At 47.6% G+C, this 16,426-nt stretch overlaps 1 protein-coding gene across 1 annotated transcript in view; it reads right to left on the bottom strand.

The window, feature by feature from the left end:
- Tenm4 (teneurin transmembrane protein 4) overlaps window positions 1-16,426 on the bottom strand; it is a 393,055-nt gene that overhangs the window by 51,556 nt on the left and 325,073 nt on the right. Inside the window, 5 exon segments of the mRNA XM_051148959.1 lie at window positions 1,091-1,340; window positions 5,125-5,268; window positions 7,255-7,522; window positions 10,058-10,319; window positions 15,548-15,667. Of these exon segments, the coding sequence (XP_051004916.1) occupies window positions 1,091-1,340; window positions 5,125-5,268; window positions 7,255-7,522; window positions 10,058-10,319; window positions 15,548-15,667 (1,044 nt within the window).

The raw sequence follows: 16,426 nt of genomic DNA, 5'->3' as shown, positions 1-16,426 counted from the left end.
CAGTTCTTAGAACTGTAGTGCTGCTGACAGGCAGTTAGCGTGTGAACAGCAGCTTCACGTGTGAGCTGCAGGATGATGTTGGTCCAGCTAAGGAGAACTTTATAAGATGGAGCAAGTCTCCCTATGCCAGGTGGGGCACAGTAAGTAAGGATCTCCTAGGTTTAGGTTCGCCATGCGAGGCACTGGACTTTGAACATGGACTTTAAATCCCCTGAGCTTGCTTTCCCCTTATTTGCCAATAGGTTGATAATAGTAATTGCCTTACAGAACTGTCAGGCTGGAAAACAGTAGGACCTAACTGCCCTTCGAGCATCTGCGTTGGAGGACGCCCTCCCATCTCAAGTCATGCCTTGCTCATGCGGGTTCAAACCAGAACATGGGTGGAGTGTTTGCTTCAAGATAGCTGTAAAAAAAAACTTTCCACAATTCCCTCTGAAATTGAGAGTTGGGGCTCCCTGTCTCTGAAGTGCAGCTTCTCTCTAACCACCGAGCCGCCTTGTGACAGGGTGTAAGTTCTAAAGAGGCCTGGCTCAGGGACATGTGGAAGAATGCAAAGTCAAGAGCTGGTCCCCAGCTGTCCTTCCCCACTCCCGGTCAGGAGTGAGAGTCTCTCCCTGTGGGCTGTGCTGCACCCATAGTGCAGAGAGGCGCAACCTGCATCAGCCTGGGACCTCACTTCACCTCAAGCCTGGCTGGACAGAGGTAAGTACTTCTGAGGAACAGGAGGGAACAGCGACACTTGCTTGCCATGAGTCCTTTGTTCTTACAGAAAGACTCTCGTAACAGATTCTATAAGTTAAGTGCAGAAAGAAGGCTGAGTGGCTCTGAGGGGACTCATTTTCGTCTGTCAGCAGCCTCCCACACCATCTGGGCATGAAGGATAACTGTCTATATCACAGAGCACAGGGGACGCAGCACCTGATGGAGCTGGGAAGTGAAAAGTCCCAGTGTCTGGCACCTACAGCTTTGTCCTGTCCTACTTCTCTGGTCCCCATGGGTAAGGCTGGCTTTGTGTGTGGGGGGGCAGGGAGGGGCTCATGATGGCAAAGGGGCAATACAGGAAATCACGGGAAGGTACCTCCTTACATACCTCATCTCCAGGATGTTGGTGACATTTCCAGAGGGGAAGATCCTGCGGATGTAATTGAAGTCTCCCACATAGAGACTGCCATCAGAGCCACAGGTGAGGGCCACGGGGGCCAGGAGCTTGTTGCCGTCAGCAAGACCGTTACAGCTGGGGCAGGAGATGCTCCTCCTGCGACCATTGCCCATGATGCTGCCGATGACCGGTGGCTGCTGAGACACGAACTGGTTCTCTCCATTCCCTTTGTGCAGGATGCCTGGGACAAGGACAGCTCAGCATCAGGGAGGCACGGAAGCTGACTCCTTCTCGCTTTGGCTGGCTAGCATTATCTTGATTTTGCAAAGTATAGGAGGCCTTGGCTGAACACTTTCAGACTTGTAAACCCAGTGTTGCCCGAGAGACTCCATTGTTTACTGACTGAATTCTCACCTTAAGTCTATGAGGTAGATCTATTACTACTGTTGAGACAGACAGAAAAGACCAGAAGTTTAGTGATATGGGCAGATCAACAATCAATCTTAATCTCTCTGTCTCTCTGTCTCTTGGTCTCTCTCTCTCTCTCTGTGTCTGTCTGTCTCTGTCTCTCTCTGTGTTTGTGTGAGAGCATGCAAGGGTACATGTGCATGTGTGTACTGGTATATGTAGGTGCATATGGATGCCATCCTTCTGCCATCCTTCCTCGGGTGCTATCCTTCTATTATTTGATGCAAGGCCTCTTGTGTCCTGGAACTTGCCATGTAGGGTAGGCAGGCTTGTCAGTGAGTCTCAGGGATCTCCCTGTCTCCTTCTCTACAGGGCTTGGATTTAAAGAATATTCCACCATGCCTGACATTTTAAAAGATATGTTTTATGCTCTAAGTGTTTCTATGTATGTGTACCACATGTGTGCTCCATGCCTACAGAGGCCAGAAGAGGCCATAGGATTGGATTCCCTGGAACTGGGGTTACAGATGGCTGTGAACAATTGGGTGGGTGCTGGGAATTGAACCAGGGTCTTCTGTTTGCAAGACGAATACTTTACTGATTGAGCTATCTCTTTATCCCCAGGGTGCAACTCTTGACCATTTAGGCTATGCGTCTCCACTGGGCTCAGTCCGAGTCTGTATACAGCACAGATTCCTCAGTGCACATGCTTGCTTACTTTTCTCTTCCCACCCATCCAATGTCATTTCTATTTCTGTATTCCTCGCATACAATCTAACACAGAGTAGATACCAACAAATGTATAGAAATAAAGGGAGAGAAACACACAGTCTCTGCTCACTAGCATCAACCCAGGTTTTACAGCTGACAGGCTGATCTTACATCGTGCAGGCATCCTGAGTGTCTTCACTGCTCTGGGTCCTCAGTTTCCCACCAACCAAATGGAGGGGGCTGACCCCAATGACTAGTCTTCTTTCACAGGTCTACACTGTTTCCTCATTCCTAGCCATCCTTTTTTATATGAGTATTGCCACAGCCTCAAGGTTGGACCCTGCCTCCTGCCACATCTGTTCCCATGAGACCTGTGAGGCTGAGATCCCATAGGTCACAAGAATCTCTGTTTAAAGTGCCACCCGGCTTGGTCCAAACCATGTCCTTTTATTGAGTGGGTTTAATTTAAATTTTACATAGTCTAATCAGTCATCTTTTTTCCAAATCCAAGTTTGTGCCTTTTTAGATTTTTGTGAAATCCTTTCTTGAGATTTAAAAGTGCCTTATATTTTCTTCCTTTAATTTTAAAGTATTTTCACACTTGGATGTTTAAAAAATATTTAAACTTATTTTGCATAGAGTGTGGAGTAGAAGTGTAGCATAGTTTTTCTATATACACTGAAGCATTTTCTCCAGTATTATTTTCTGAAACCTGCATCTAAGAACACGTAATGGTCTCTCTATAGAGTATGACATTTCTATTTATGCACAGGGTGTGGGGCAAGCCTTTCCAGTCATCCACTGATGACCCATCCACCCTTTCCTTCTTCTGTAGCTAACATAAGTCCTGACATCTAGCTGGGCACATGTCTGCCTGGAGCAGTCATGACCCCAGTTCTGGGGTAGCCTCATCTGTGACTGAGTCTTGGCCAATGGCTTGTAAGTGCTGATATTGTGGTCGTCTGCTGGGCAGCATCCCCACGATGGAGGGGCCTGGCTCATGTCTTTTTACCCTCTTCCTTGGTGATGTAGGAACATCAGCAAGGATGTGCAGGCTGGAGCCAAAGTATCACCTTGGACTGTGACTTGGGGTCAAGGACAGTATGAGCAAGGGGGAACAGAGGAGCCTGAGCTTCTGAGCCCGCAGTCTGGGATAACCTGTCTCCAGGGTTTGCAGGTGAGTGAAACCACGGTTAGCTTGACTGCAGTCCTACTACTTAGGAATTTTAGATACTGAGAGTCAAACCTAGCTTTTTGTTTCTCCCATTTTCACACGCATGCAATGTGCTTTAATCCTGCTCACTTCCACTGCATTCTCTCCCCTGCCCCCCAGCCTTGATGCCCACTTTGTTCCTAAACAGATACTTTTTTACGTCTACATCTTTTGAGGGGGAGAAAAAAAAAAACCTAGATTTTTTTTTACATGAGAAAAACAAGGTATTTGTATCTAGCTTATTTCAGTCAACACTATTATCTTCAGTTCTGGCCGTTTCCCTGTAAATAATGTAATTTTGTTCTTTGCTGTAGTTAAATAAGACTCCATTATATAAGATACGCTTTCTTTATTCATCTCTTGAAGGACTGCTAGGCTGGTTCCATACCGTGGCTATTGTGACTGGGTGTAGCAGTAAAGGGGATGCTCGGGTACCTCTGTAGTCGGGTGAGTTGCAATCATTTGGTTGGTTGCAGACCTTTCCACAGCGGTAACAACAACTCACATTCCCAGCGGTGTAGAAGGGCTTCCTTTCCTGTATCTCCTCTGTGGTTGTTACTAATTTTCTGTTCTCCATGTTATTTGTTTTTAAAGGCTGATTTCTATATAAGCACGTGCTGTATGTTGCCTATATTCTCCTCATGCTCCCACCCCCCTCCCTGGGTTGATCTCACACTGGCCGTTCTGACTGGGGCGAGATGGACTCTCATGTCCTGATGACCAGGGATGTTAAACAGTACATCTCCATGCCTGCTGGCCACTTGTGCTTTCTTCCTTCAGTCATTCTGTTCTTCACTGACCCTTGCTACTCATCACCGGTCAGTTCTGAATGCCCTGCTCTGCCCCATGACTCTCTTTACCTGTTTATCAGTACCACGCAGCCCAGATTTTCATTTTCTAACTTTATTATGTGGTGAGCCCTTTTCTTTTGCTCTTTTTTTTTTTTTTTTTTAAAGACTCATAGGAAGGTACACATCTTTTGTTATATGCTTTGATCTGGTTTTTCAACTTCTCTACCTTAAATCTCCTAAGGGATTGACAGGTATTCCTTTCACTTTTAGACTAGGCAGGAGATAAGCAACATTGTTACTATCCCTGTCTAGGGATAATAGATAGGAGATAACAACATTGTCACTTTTGTCTACTGTCCCAAGGCAGAAGATGGTCAGACTGATGTGCTTGACACCCACTGTGGATAAAGCCTGAAGTCGCAGTTTTCTTACTCTGGCTTCTAGCTGCTTATGCCTGAGCTTTGGAAGTTCTTCCTTGGATCAGAGGACAGGCCTTCTCTCAAGTGCTCTTCTCCAGGGCTGCAGTGCCTGGACTCGTGGCCAGGACTCACGGCCTGCCCTCATAGAGCATCTCCAGCCCAATACCCGGGGCTAATCCTAGACCCTTTGGGATGCTGCTCAGGGATCCGGTCTACATTGCTGCTTTGATGACAACGAATGAAGTGCTTGTCCTATGCCTCTTTGGTGTCCTGTGCTTTCATCTGTCATTTGCTGACAACCTTCTGAATGACTGATTACCCTGGAGCCTGTGTTGTTCATTGTATGTTTTTTCCTTTTCCTTTTCCTTTCCTTTTTCTCTTCCTTCCTTCCTTCCTCTTTTCTTTTCTTTCTGTGAGGGGATAATAGGGTAAGAAAGAAGGTGCCATGCTAGCCTAGCTCAGGAGTCCCAGGATTCCACTCACCACTCTGGATGTTCAAGGCATGGTGCTTGTCCAGGCTCCAGCCCCCCAGCTTGGAGGCATCGATTTCATAGCCCTGCAACACCGCTGTCCTTTTCTCCCACAGGATCAGATCAGGGCAGGATTCGTATTCATAACCCACGGAAACTGCAGGAACACAAGAGCAAAGTGCACAGGTGAGCAACGTCTCCCCTCTGACACTTACCCCACAGGCAAGGCCTCTGATTACCATAGGAAAAAAAAAAAAAAAAAAAAAAAAAGGGAAGAAAGGGATCATGGGTTTACTTGCAAACTAGAACCATGTGAATTACCAAATATCAACACAGTGATGGTGGGCTTTAAAACTTTTATTTATTTATTTATTTTTTTTAAGAACAAGTGCACATTAGTAGAAAAATTAAATGTGCCACATACTTTTAAAAGACCCAAGTGAGTTGATTCTCAGGAAATAATCCTCTAAAATGTTTTGTGTATGTTGTGGTGCTATCCACGTGTGTGTGGGTACATACATATGTGTGGGTGTGTGTACACATGTATGGAGATCACTTGACTTTTACATGTATTTTGGGGATCCATGTAGTCATCTCTCTTGCCTGGCAAGTGTTTTTACTGTTGACACTGTCTCCCTAGCCCTGAATTAATCTTTATAAGGAAAGTACTCTATGGACTTTTCACTGTAGTGTTATTTGTGGCAGTAGATGATTGGGAGTGACACAATGTACAGTCAGGTAAGAATCTAATCATGTTCAACCCAGGGATATTACTCAGCACCTGGACATTACTGTCATGAAGCCCCACTGATGTCATAGGAGATGCTTACAGAAAAATGCTCATTTAAAAAGGCTGATTGTTCTCAGCCATCTGTGATTGAAAAAAAAAATATGACTTCTGTGGCAGCCCAGGTCTTGGGAGAGTGTCAGCTGAGACAGGCAGCCATTTCTTTTGAGTAACTCCTCAGACAGGGCACTGCTCTCAGGCTGGCGACATCTTGACCATGTGGTTGAGACAAGAGCGAACACTTCCTGCCACCCACCCTGCCTTTCCACTTCTCTCCCTTCTTTCTTTCTTTCTTTTTAAAGATTTATTTATTGTGTATACAGTATGCATAAGATCACATTATAGATGGTTGTGAGCCACCATGTGGTTGCTGGGAATTGAACTCAGGACCTCTGGAAGAGCAGTTAGTGCTCTTAACCACTGAGCCATCTCTCCAGGCCCCTCTCTCTTCTTTCTTTCCTTTCTAAAGTACAACTTGATTTCTCGGTTCCTTTCTGTCTTTGCTAGGTGAAGACAACTGAACAGGAACAGCGTTCCCGATGAAGGAATTTGCTGGGCTACTGTTCATCTTGGTCAGCCATCTTGTTAGGGGCTGTGACTACTGACTGCCTAGTCTCTGAAGCTTCCGGGACCCTGCTCTAATCCAGAGGCTGGAAGGACAGTCGTCACCTTGCGAAGCCTAATACCCTGATGAGGCAGCCAGCTCCTATGTCACCCTAAAGAAGACAGAGATGGGGTCAGCAGAGGCAGCTTCTCTGGCGGGAAATAGAACAGGAGGCCAGAAGGGCATGCTGTCACACATCTACAATCCTAGCACTAGGCTATGCTGACTCAGTAAGAAGATTGTGAGTTCAAGGCCAGTCTGTGCTACCCAGGAGATCTGAGGTTACTCTGAGTTACATAGCGATGCCCTGGGTCTCAAGTCAAAACAAACATGAGGCTGAAAATAAAGTTTTGACTTTTGCTGTCATAATTGAAAACACGAGGGCAGCCCAACCTTAGCTCCTCTATTTTAATTTTAGATTTCGGCAGGATGGCTATGGGGTGGCCAAATAACATATGAATAGTCTACTTTCCTGGCACACAGTGTATTTTAGGCCACCACACACCACCGTAGTGCTTTCTGAGGACTGTTCTCCTTCTGTGACCACTTTTCATGTGTGGGCTTTGCACATCCAGGTCTTCCAATGCGTCTTTCTAGGTTATGGATGGCCACAGAGGTCTCACAGACCCAGTAAGCCCTAGGTGGTTCTGACCTGAAAATCACACCCATGAAGGAAGCTGCTTCTACTCTGGTTCTGCTCTGTCTCTGCCAGTGTGTGGAGCCTGTGTCAAACATGCTTAGGGGAGACTTACCAAAGGCTTCCGAGAGCCCAAACACCTTCTGGTTGTAGACATCTGTCTTGTCCCAGATGAAGTAATAGGACAGGTCAGGGGCTGCAGCAAACCACTTCCTGAAGAGGCGACCCTCAACTGCCACCATGAGATGGACCTTCATGAGGTTGAAGGGGATGGTGGGGTGCGTGAGGCTGATCCTCAGGACAGACTTGTAGCCAGGGGTGCGGCTGCTGAGATAGCTCAACCTCATCTTGCAGCCAGCGATGGTGATTTCCTCTTGCAGGGCCTACAGCATAGACAGATCACAGTAAGGATGTCACCGTGGGTCCCAGGGGAAGTGACATCCAAGACCTTGTGGACTTTGGGTGTTCAGGGGCCACAGGAGGAAGCATAAGGGAAGGAGGCGAGGAGGAGAAGGGAGAATAGGAGGAAGACAGTGGGGAGAAGTGAGGGCAAAGGGAATAGCCATGGTCTCCAGGGCCAGTTCTTGCATGGTGTCCCTGCATCAACAAACTCACCTCCATGAGCCTCAGGCCCTTCCCCAGTGTAACATGGGTGAAGGTATTTTATTATGGGCCTGAGACGACACATAAGATAACATGCAGAGGACACCCAGCAATGTACACCTCTGACTCATTAGCTGTGCTAGCCAAGAAAACCCTCAAGGAATCTTGGAATCTGCACTTCCTTGCTGGATCGACACCAGTAAGGCTACAAAAGTGCCCAGCCTGCCGCTGTCATTAGGCAGGACATGGTGTGGCCGGTACCTATGGTATTGAGAGCAGCGGTGTTGGGAAGAAAAGCTAATGCAGACAAGCAGCCTAAGCCTGATAGATGGTTTCTATCTAAAGCTTTCTTAAAGTGAGATGCAGTCTAAATGTGTCCTTTCCAGGAAGGTCAGCAGAGACCATGCTGGGCTGGACAAACACATCACCAGGTAATGCCTGAGAGCTCAGCATGGACCTGTTCCGATGTCCTAGTTCATCCCCAGAGAGGTTGGGCTGGATATGTGGAGTTTTCAGTGCACAATGGCTCCCAACTCCGGTGCCTTCCAGATGAGCAGAGTAGGGGAGGCAGCAGGCTCGGACTGAAGGGGGAAACAGTCAGTGAATTCCAGATGATCACCCATAAGGTGAACACAGGGGCCTGTCATCAGCTTGATGCTCTGGGCTCTTTCTCAAGAGGGGAACGTTAAATCAACTGAACCAAACACATTCAAGGGATGATGGCTATTTTTACCCTGTGTTTATAGAGGAACTGAACCTTTATCACTCTGTTTATTCCATAGAAGGGTGTAGATGTTCTGTCTGTGCTGCTTTCTTGAATACAGGAAATGCTATAGATTGGGCTTAATCCAGGGCCGTCTTCCCAGGCCACAGTTTACAGTTGCAGGCAAAGTAGGCTACACACATGGGTGAGCCACAGCAGCACTTGAGTGCTGGCCTGATGCTCTCATAAATATTTCCCTTCGTTAACGCACGCATCACAGTTTCCACATGCCAGCATTTGCAAAGATTAACCAACGATGGGACTGGGAAAACAAAGAGCTTGTGTTTATGTGTGCTTTTTTGTGAGACTAACAATACTCGAGGTTTGTGCCCCAGCTGAACCTGTAGGTACCCAGCTCAGAGAGCACTGTGAAAAGGGGGTGACCTTGAACCTCATTTGTTCCACAGCCCTTGCTCCTGGGAAAAGGTGTCCAGCTGGAGCTGAGCCAGGGCTGACTAACAAATTACTTCTCTCCAGCAAGTTCTGCCTCTGCTGACAAGCATTTCAAACAAAAGGTCAGCCTGGCCATTGAGACAGGAGACAGGTGCTGAATCTCTGAGAAGGATTGAGCTTTCTGTACAGTGAGAACTCAGAAATGGTTGCGTTTCCTTCCTGGGGACTGGCACTGGGAACCGCTCAACAGGGCACACTCAGGGAGATGTGTTTGCTCATCCAGGCATAAAAGACACACACACACACACACACACACACACACACACACACACACACACACACACAAACGTGTAGAACGCCTCGTTCCACCTGCATGGGGGCAATCTGTTATCATGCACATTGCTGGAGGTCTCATTAGGGAGGCAGGTGCTCCAAGCATCTCTGGGCATCTGTGTTGCCATGTCCCGTCTTCCTCTGGCCTCCTTTTCTGCCCACAGACATTAGACTTGGGGTGATGGAGGAGAGCCAGCTCAGTGTTGCTTTTCTAGGCAAAGATTCTATCTTAATTTTCATCAGATTAAAATACATTTTTCTCAATTACTTCCCTTTAATGATAATTAAGTAAAACATTTGCGTGTGTAGGTTTGATCCAAAGCAATCCTTAATTGGCATGAAGGCAGCATGTGTTAAATAATCTTAGTAATAATAATAGCTAGAATTTATTGAGCACTTAGTAGGTGCCAGGCATTGTATTAAGTACCTCATATTACATTTTTCTTATTTACTCTTTATTAAAATGCCTACTACTTGGGATCTCATGGCTTATTTCTATTCATAGAAACTATTATAACAAATACTTTTTGCAAAAATAACAAGAGAGGAGACCCTGAAAGCTGAAGAACCAAGTAGAGTGAACAGGATGGCAGGGGAGAAAGAGCCAAGGAGTCTATTGTTAGCCCCACTGTGCCAGGCAGGTTGTAGCACATAGGTAGCTTTCATATCCTGATGTCATGTCCACTATGGGGTTTGACAAGGCGGGCTCTTGGGGTCTCACCCAGACCCGTACAGGTGCTTTCTCTCTTTCCATCATCTCTGAGATTGTCCCCTCGCCCCAAATAAAATAAAAGAATGGCGTGACATTAACAAGAAGTCTGCGTACCTGGATTTCTGGGACAATGGGGCCTTTCTCAGCACAGGAGCTGGCAAAGGATGTCAGTGGCGATGGAGACACCACGGGGTTGGGGCGGGCAAAGTTGCTCAGGTCACAGCTGGGAATCTCATTCTCCTCGTGTCTCATGATGATGGTTTCCATGACAAAGAAGCGGTCCCAGGGCAGCCAGAGGGTATGCTCCTGTGTGATGAAGGGTGCCCGTTCGAATCTCAAGATGATGGAGATGCCGCCGTTTGTGACCAGGTCAAAGCTGTGGGTGGGGGACAGTAGTTGCAGGGAGAAAAAGATGGGAACAATGAGATACTGAGAGGCAGCAAAGTCACAGGAAGGGGCCGAGTGCTTGGTGAGGGCTGCTCTAACACGCAGAGACCTTAATGCAGCCACAAATAGTGATGGTGACTCCGGAAACCATTAGTTGTTGCTACAAAATGATTGGCCAGGGAGAGTTTACAGATGCCACATTAACCATGACAGCCAGAGCTGTTTAGCAGGACCCAGGGCAGCTGGTGAACTTCGGCTGTGGAGCTCCTGGTGCTGTCACTATGTCGGAGCCAGAGCCCACTAAGGAGCCAGCAGAATGAGATTGCATAAGTGGGAACCCGAATCCAGTCCATATTGCCAGTAACTATAGTGTGGCCATGGGTAAATCAAACAGCCTCTCTGAGCTTCAGTTTTCCCATATATAAAACCCAAAGGTTCATGTGGATTCATATATTCTCTCTCTCTCTCTCTCTCTCTCTCTCTCTCTCTCTCTCTCTCTCTCTCTCTCTCTCTCTCTCTCTCTGTGTGTGTGTGTGTGTGTGTTTTTGTGTGGGCATGTATGCACAAGCATCCGTATGTGTATGCGCATATATGGAGACCACAGGTTGATATGGGTATGGCTATCTTCAATTGCTTTTGTACATTATTATTGTTGTTATTTGAGACAGCCACCCCTCTTATATATATTAGACAGGGTCTGTCTATGGTCCTGGCTGTCCTGGAGCTCACTGTGTAGACTAGGCTGGCCTTGAACTCAGAGATTCTCCCACTTCTGCCTCCCAAGTGCTGCGATCATAGGCATGTGCCACTATGTCCAGGCATTGAGACAAATCTCTTGCTGAACCTGGAGCTTATAGTTTTGTCTGGACTAGCCAGCCAGGAAGCCCCTGGGATCTATATGTCTCCATCTCCCAGCTTTTATGTGGGTGGTAGAGATCCAAATTCCCGTGCTTGCACAGAAGCACATTCTCACCCGGGGCCATCTGTCCATCTCTTACACGGGCTGTTCTTAAGTCCCAAGCAGCTGAGCAGGTTGAGACTATGTAATTAGGGCCATCGTGCCTTGTAAGTTCAAGGGGAGATGGAAGCCTGCGTGCCCAGCTGACATGAGAGCACTGTGACAGTGCTCAGCGGCAGCTGCTCAGCTTCGGTTCCTGGCTCTTTAAGAGTGCACTGAGCAGCAGTGCATGCTCCTGGCTCTGTATTCTTCAGGCCCTTCACTGTCTCAGACAGCTCCACACTAGGCCTCTCCTTTCAGGTTTGTGTGGGAGCATGTAGGTAAAAATCCTCCTTACTTCACTCCCAAATACTTTACTCCCAGATAGGATCCCTCCAGAAACATATTAGCAGTTGTAGGATTCTTGCACCCAGTCCCTACCACATGCAGATAAACCTTGCCAGGTCCTCGCCTTTATGAGCCGTGATGTGCTCTTTTCAGTTTTGAAAGTCCAAGGAATGTGAGTCCCATTTGCATACCTTAATGTTTCTGCTAGAAACCAAGGTGTGGCATGCATCCTGCAGGATGGGTCTGCTTAACCCTAGACTGGTGTTTGTCACTTCAGACTCTATGTTTGGTGTTAAGAGTTTTGTTCTTTTTCCTAAAGCGTTTGAAGTCATGTGATAGCTGAGCCCCTGGAAGGGAACTTAGTAGTCATGTTCCCAAGTTTCACCCAATGTGATGGACTAGTCGCTTGTACTGAATCACCATCAAGAGGCCGTTCATTTCATCCTCGCCCAGGTCCAGTCACCACAAGCTTGCTGCTGCCACAGGAAATCATGGTCATCTTTGAGTACTTCTGACATTTAGGACTTTAGTATCTGGAACACATCTGGGTCTGCCTACTTCTGGTTTCTTATGTATCGAGCTTGTTTTTATTTGCTATGGTATCCTGGGACCACTGGCTGTCTGCCAGCTCTCTTCCACTGCAGTATCTCTGTGGACGAAAGTGCCCTTAGGTGATACATTTATCTTTTGAGACAGAGTCTCTCTGTGTAGACCAGGCTGCCCTTCGACTTATATTTCATTTGCTCCAACCTCAAAAGATGTGATATTTCAGGTGTGTGCCACCACGCCCAGCTCGAGTACACTTGCAAAACCTGCCACCAATGTCTCTACACAGCCTTGCTCAAGCAGAAGTCTAGTTCCCTCCTAGGGGTCTGTTGTACTATGGAGACTCCTTAGTGCCTGGACTACAATGCACTGTTATTGCTCCGGTGACTAGGATATCAATTTCTCTGTCTTTCTGGGACAAGTTTAGCAGTCGCCTTACAGAATGAATACATGAGACACACTACCATTGCATCTGAACAGACTGCCAAACGGGGCAAGTCCCTTCCTAGCTTAGCTACAGGTCAATCCTCTTAGTGGGTTTGTGAGACCCCCGCCTCAATGCAGGACCTCATCTTCACCTCAACAAATGCTACTTTGTATAGCTATGGCTGCTGTCTAACCCCCTCTTTCCTTCCTTAGTGGCTGCAAGGATTCAGCCATCCTGTCCTAGAGGCAAATTCTGGTCATGGTGGTTCCTCAAACTGCAAAGACAGACTCTTCTCTCTATGGTCTACCCACAGTTTGGGGAAAACACTCACACGGCGACATTCCTGTCACAGAACTAATGAGTATCTGTAGTTTGCCAGAATGTTTTTTAACAACCAAACAGAAATTTGGCCAGACGCAAAAGCTCTGTTCAAGAGAGGCAGCCTGCAGGGAGGGGGTCTGACAAACATGAAAAGACTTATTTTCAAGGCTGTGAGCAGGCTGGGGCAGCTGGCCATGCCAGGGGCTGAGTGCCATGGGCTGAGGCCAGGCCTACTCATCTGCCTGGAAAACCCTCTGGTAGATGTGAACGTGGGCCAGACCCCAGAGGAAAGGCCTGGTTCTCAAGCAGAGCCTATTTCTTGCTGGTCCAAGCACCACTGCTTACATTACAGGTGAGTTTTTATATCGCGTTTCCAAGCCTCAGTCTCCCCATCTGTAAGCTTAGGCTGAGTGAGCATCATAGTCATTTGGCAAGGTTACCAGTTAGCTAGGTGAGTGATGGGTGGGCAAGCCCAAGGTCCTACACATTCCCTGGGCATCACACCCAACACAGGCCCATGTGGCAAGAGAATAGCCTGACCTGCTTCTCTTGTCTGCAGCTCTCTTGGTTTTTCTCCATCTTTTAGATGATCTTTTCAGGTCATTTTTCTGTTACTATTTTCTGTGTATGAGCTACTGTTAAAGTTTGAAGGGGTGTGTGTGTGTGTGTGTGTGTGTGTGTGAGAGAGAGAGAGAGAGAGACAGAGACAGAGAGAGAGAGACAGAGACAGAGACAGAGACAGAGACAGAGACAGAGAGGGGTGCATGAAGACGTGGTCAGAGTGTCATGGTGCTGCCTGGAAAGTGAGGATGATGCGGGCCAATCAGAAGCAGCCTAGGCCTTCAGGACACGTTCACTCAGTCTCATCTCCTGACTGTCTTTAGCCTTGTAGCTTCTCCTATGTATCAAGGGTAAGTGCAGCTGAGTCAGGGAAGGGGAGGGGAGGGGGCCAGATGCTCCCTGTTCACGCGCAACCGTGCAACCGAGGGAGTTTCAGACACTGTGGGAACAAGTGAAAACTTTTCCATACATCATGATGTCTGTGGTGGAAAGAACATTTTAGCCCCATGATGCATGGGTGAGAGCTGATTTGCAATGCAAATTCTAAGTAGCACCCTTTCTGACTTTGTCAAAATGTGGGAGGCTGATGCCCTCAAGAAGCAGCAGATATGGCCAGCATTGCACAAACGGGGACAGCAGAGCTCAGAGGTGCCAACGAATGGCCAATTCCTGAAGTCACCACACAGAGGGTTACAATGGCATGTTTCTTTCATGGACCTCATCTAAGCAAGCCCAGAGGAGACTACCAACTGACAGTTTGCTCTTTCACATGGTAAGGTTTGGGGGGAAAAAGAGCAATCTTGGAAAGCTCCGGTTTTGATGACTGTCCCCTTGTGGGTGGCAATGTACTAAGATAAGGATAGCCACAGCTGGCACTTCTGTACTACCCAAAACCCAAAGACAGGCATGGTGAATAAAGGGACCTCTTTCCTGGCATGGTGGGTGTCTGCTGGGGGGTGCTTCTGTGCAGAAACTGTGCGGGGCAGGGAGCAGTGGCCTGGCCTGGCCAGTTTCCTCCCTGGGGACTGGCACAGACCTCTCCCAGCTGGGCCCTTTCCACTGCCATGGGTGGGGGGAGGCGCCTCACACCAAGCTTGCCAAGCTGTCTGAGAGGCACACATGTCTCCCAACAGATGAGTCCTGCTTCATTATCACCTCGGCTGGGACATGCTCACATCTGATATTGGATTAAAGAGGTGCTAAAACTCAATCAGACTGGAGCATCATTTCCAACACCGAGCGATGAACCAACCTTATGGGCCCACGCTCAGCCAGATGGACTGACACCACCTGATTTCTTTAAAAATAGAGGACTTCTCACCACCGACAGGCTAAATATTCCACTTGCCTTATTTTTCCTCTAAAATATTTGTGCTATTATCTCCTCCTTAGGCAATGCTTTATAACAAATGGCAATTTTAACGTCCACTATTTATTTACTCACTACGTGTCACACTGGGAAGTGAGCCCTTGTGTGGCAGGAAATGATGATTTATTGGGCACATACTATATGCTAGATGATTCCTCATCCATTGTAGTATCCTAGCCACTCCTCTATTCCTCACAACTGGCTTATGAGGTCGATGGTGTTAGAACCGTGCTATGAAGAAGCTGAGGGCTGGGGAGGCAATATTTATCCCAGCATACTGTAGCCGCATCAGGAGATCCAGGGTCATTAAGGCACTCCTAGCTTTACTTCATGCTGTTGACAGTTCTCAGGGGACTCTAAGCCGTTGAAGGGTAGAAACAAAAGAATGGATAGATCCTGGGAGCCACCTGATCCATTGTAAAGTAGTCCACATGACAGTGTTCCTAGGAGGAGCCACTGGAGAGCACCATGTGTAAGGAATACTGTTTATGTGGGATCCTCATGAGAACAAAGTGCTAAGCCTGCAGCCACAGGGGCAGAGGCTGGAGCCAGGCACAGGTCACGAGGCTGTGAGGTGTAGAGCTGGGTGTTAGAATGTAGACTGGCTGTGTCCGTGTCTGGCCTCTGTGCACACAATCAATCAAGAGGCGGCAGCTGCTGGGCAAGGCCACAGGCCCTAACTCTCCCTGGCCCACAAAGGTCTCCTACCTGCCATCTTGCCTGCTGATTGTGTACCCAAAGAGAGGGTTATTGATGAAACTGATATTCACACCAACCAGCGGGGTCCCATCTGATGTCATCACTTGTCCACGGATGACACACGCATGCCTGTGGGAAGAGAAGAGAGAACAACATGAGGTACCTTTCATGATCCACAGGGAACCCCTCGCCCCACCCGCTGGAGGTCAGAGCCAGAAGGCTGGTCATTTAGACACCTTACACCCAGGAGCCCCAGGTGTTCAGATACACAATGACTTCTCAAAAATACCACCTCTCAAGGAATCAAAGTGTCTTTGAGAGAATCTGGGGAAACGTTTTTTCAAATATCTCGCCCCAGTGTTATTTTTTTTCTAAGGCCATCATATGCTGTAAGGAGAGAAAGCTGATCCCAGAGAGCAACACAGTATAGTTAAAGCTGCTACAGAGTCAGGTGCCCTAGCTTCAAATCCCAGCTCTGCTACTGCCCAGATCCCTAAACTTGTGCAGCTATGTGACAGCTCTTTGAGTAGTTTTTTAGTTTTCTTTCTTTCTTTCTTTCTTTCTTTTCTTTTTATCCCGGTGCAGAATAAATGACCACGGCCATCACTGTGTTACTGGAAGGGAGACCACAAGAAGGAGAACAGGATGGAGGGGTGTAACTCCTTTTACATGGCATCAGAAAGAGAAGGATAGATGACAACATCCCCTTGGGGTATCTCCTTGAGACCCTGGGCCTACTCTCAGCTTTCACACCCACCCCCCCATTCCCCACTTCCACTTGTCCCCTGCATTCAAGACAGCAAACCATGTGTTTTTCCTGTGATTGCCAGGAGAACATTAAATGGTGCGTGTGCCTGTGTGATGTTCTCCCATGTGCCTAAAATGTCA

This window comes from Acomys russatus, chromosome 7 (assembly GCF_903995435.1).
Source record: "Acomys russatus chromosome 7, mAcoRus1.1, whole genome shotgun sequence".
Taxonomy (NCBI): domain Eukaryota; kingdom Metazoa; phylum Chordata; class Mammalia; order Rodentia; family Muridae; genus Acomys; species Acomys russatus.
The sequence above is the reverse complement of the archived record's forward strand: the minus strand, read 5'-3'. Positions and strand labels throughout refer to the sequence as shown.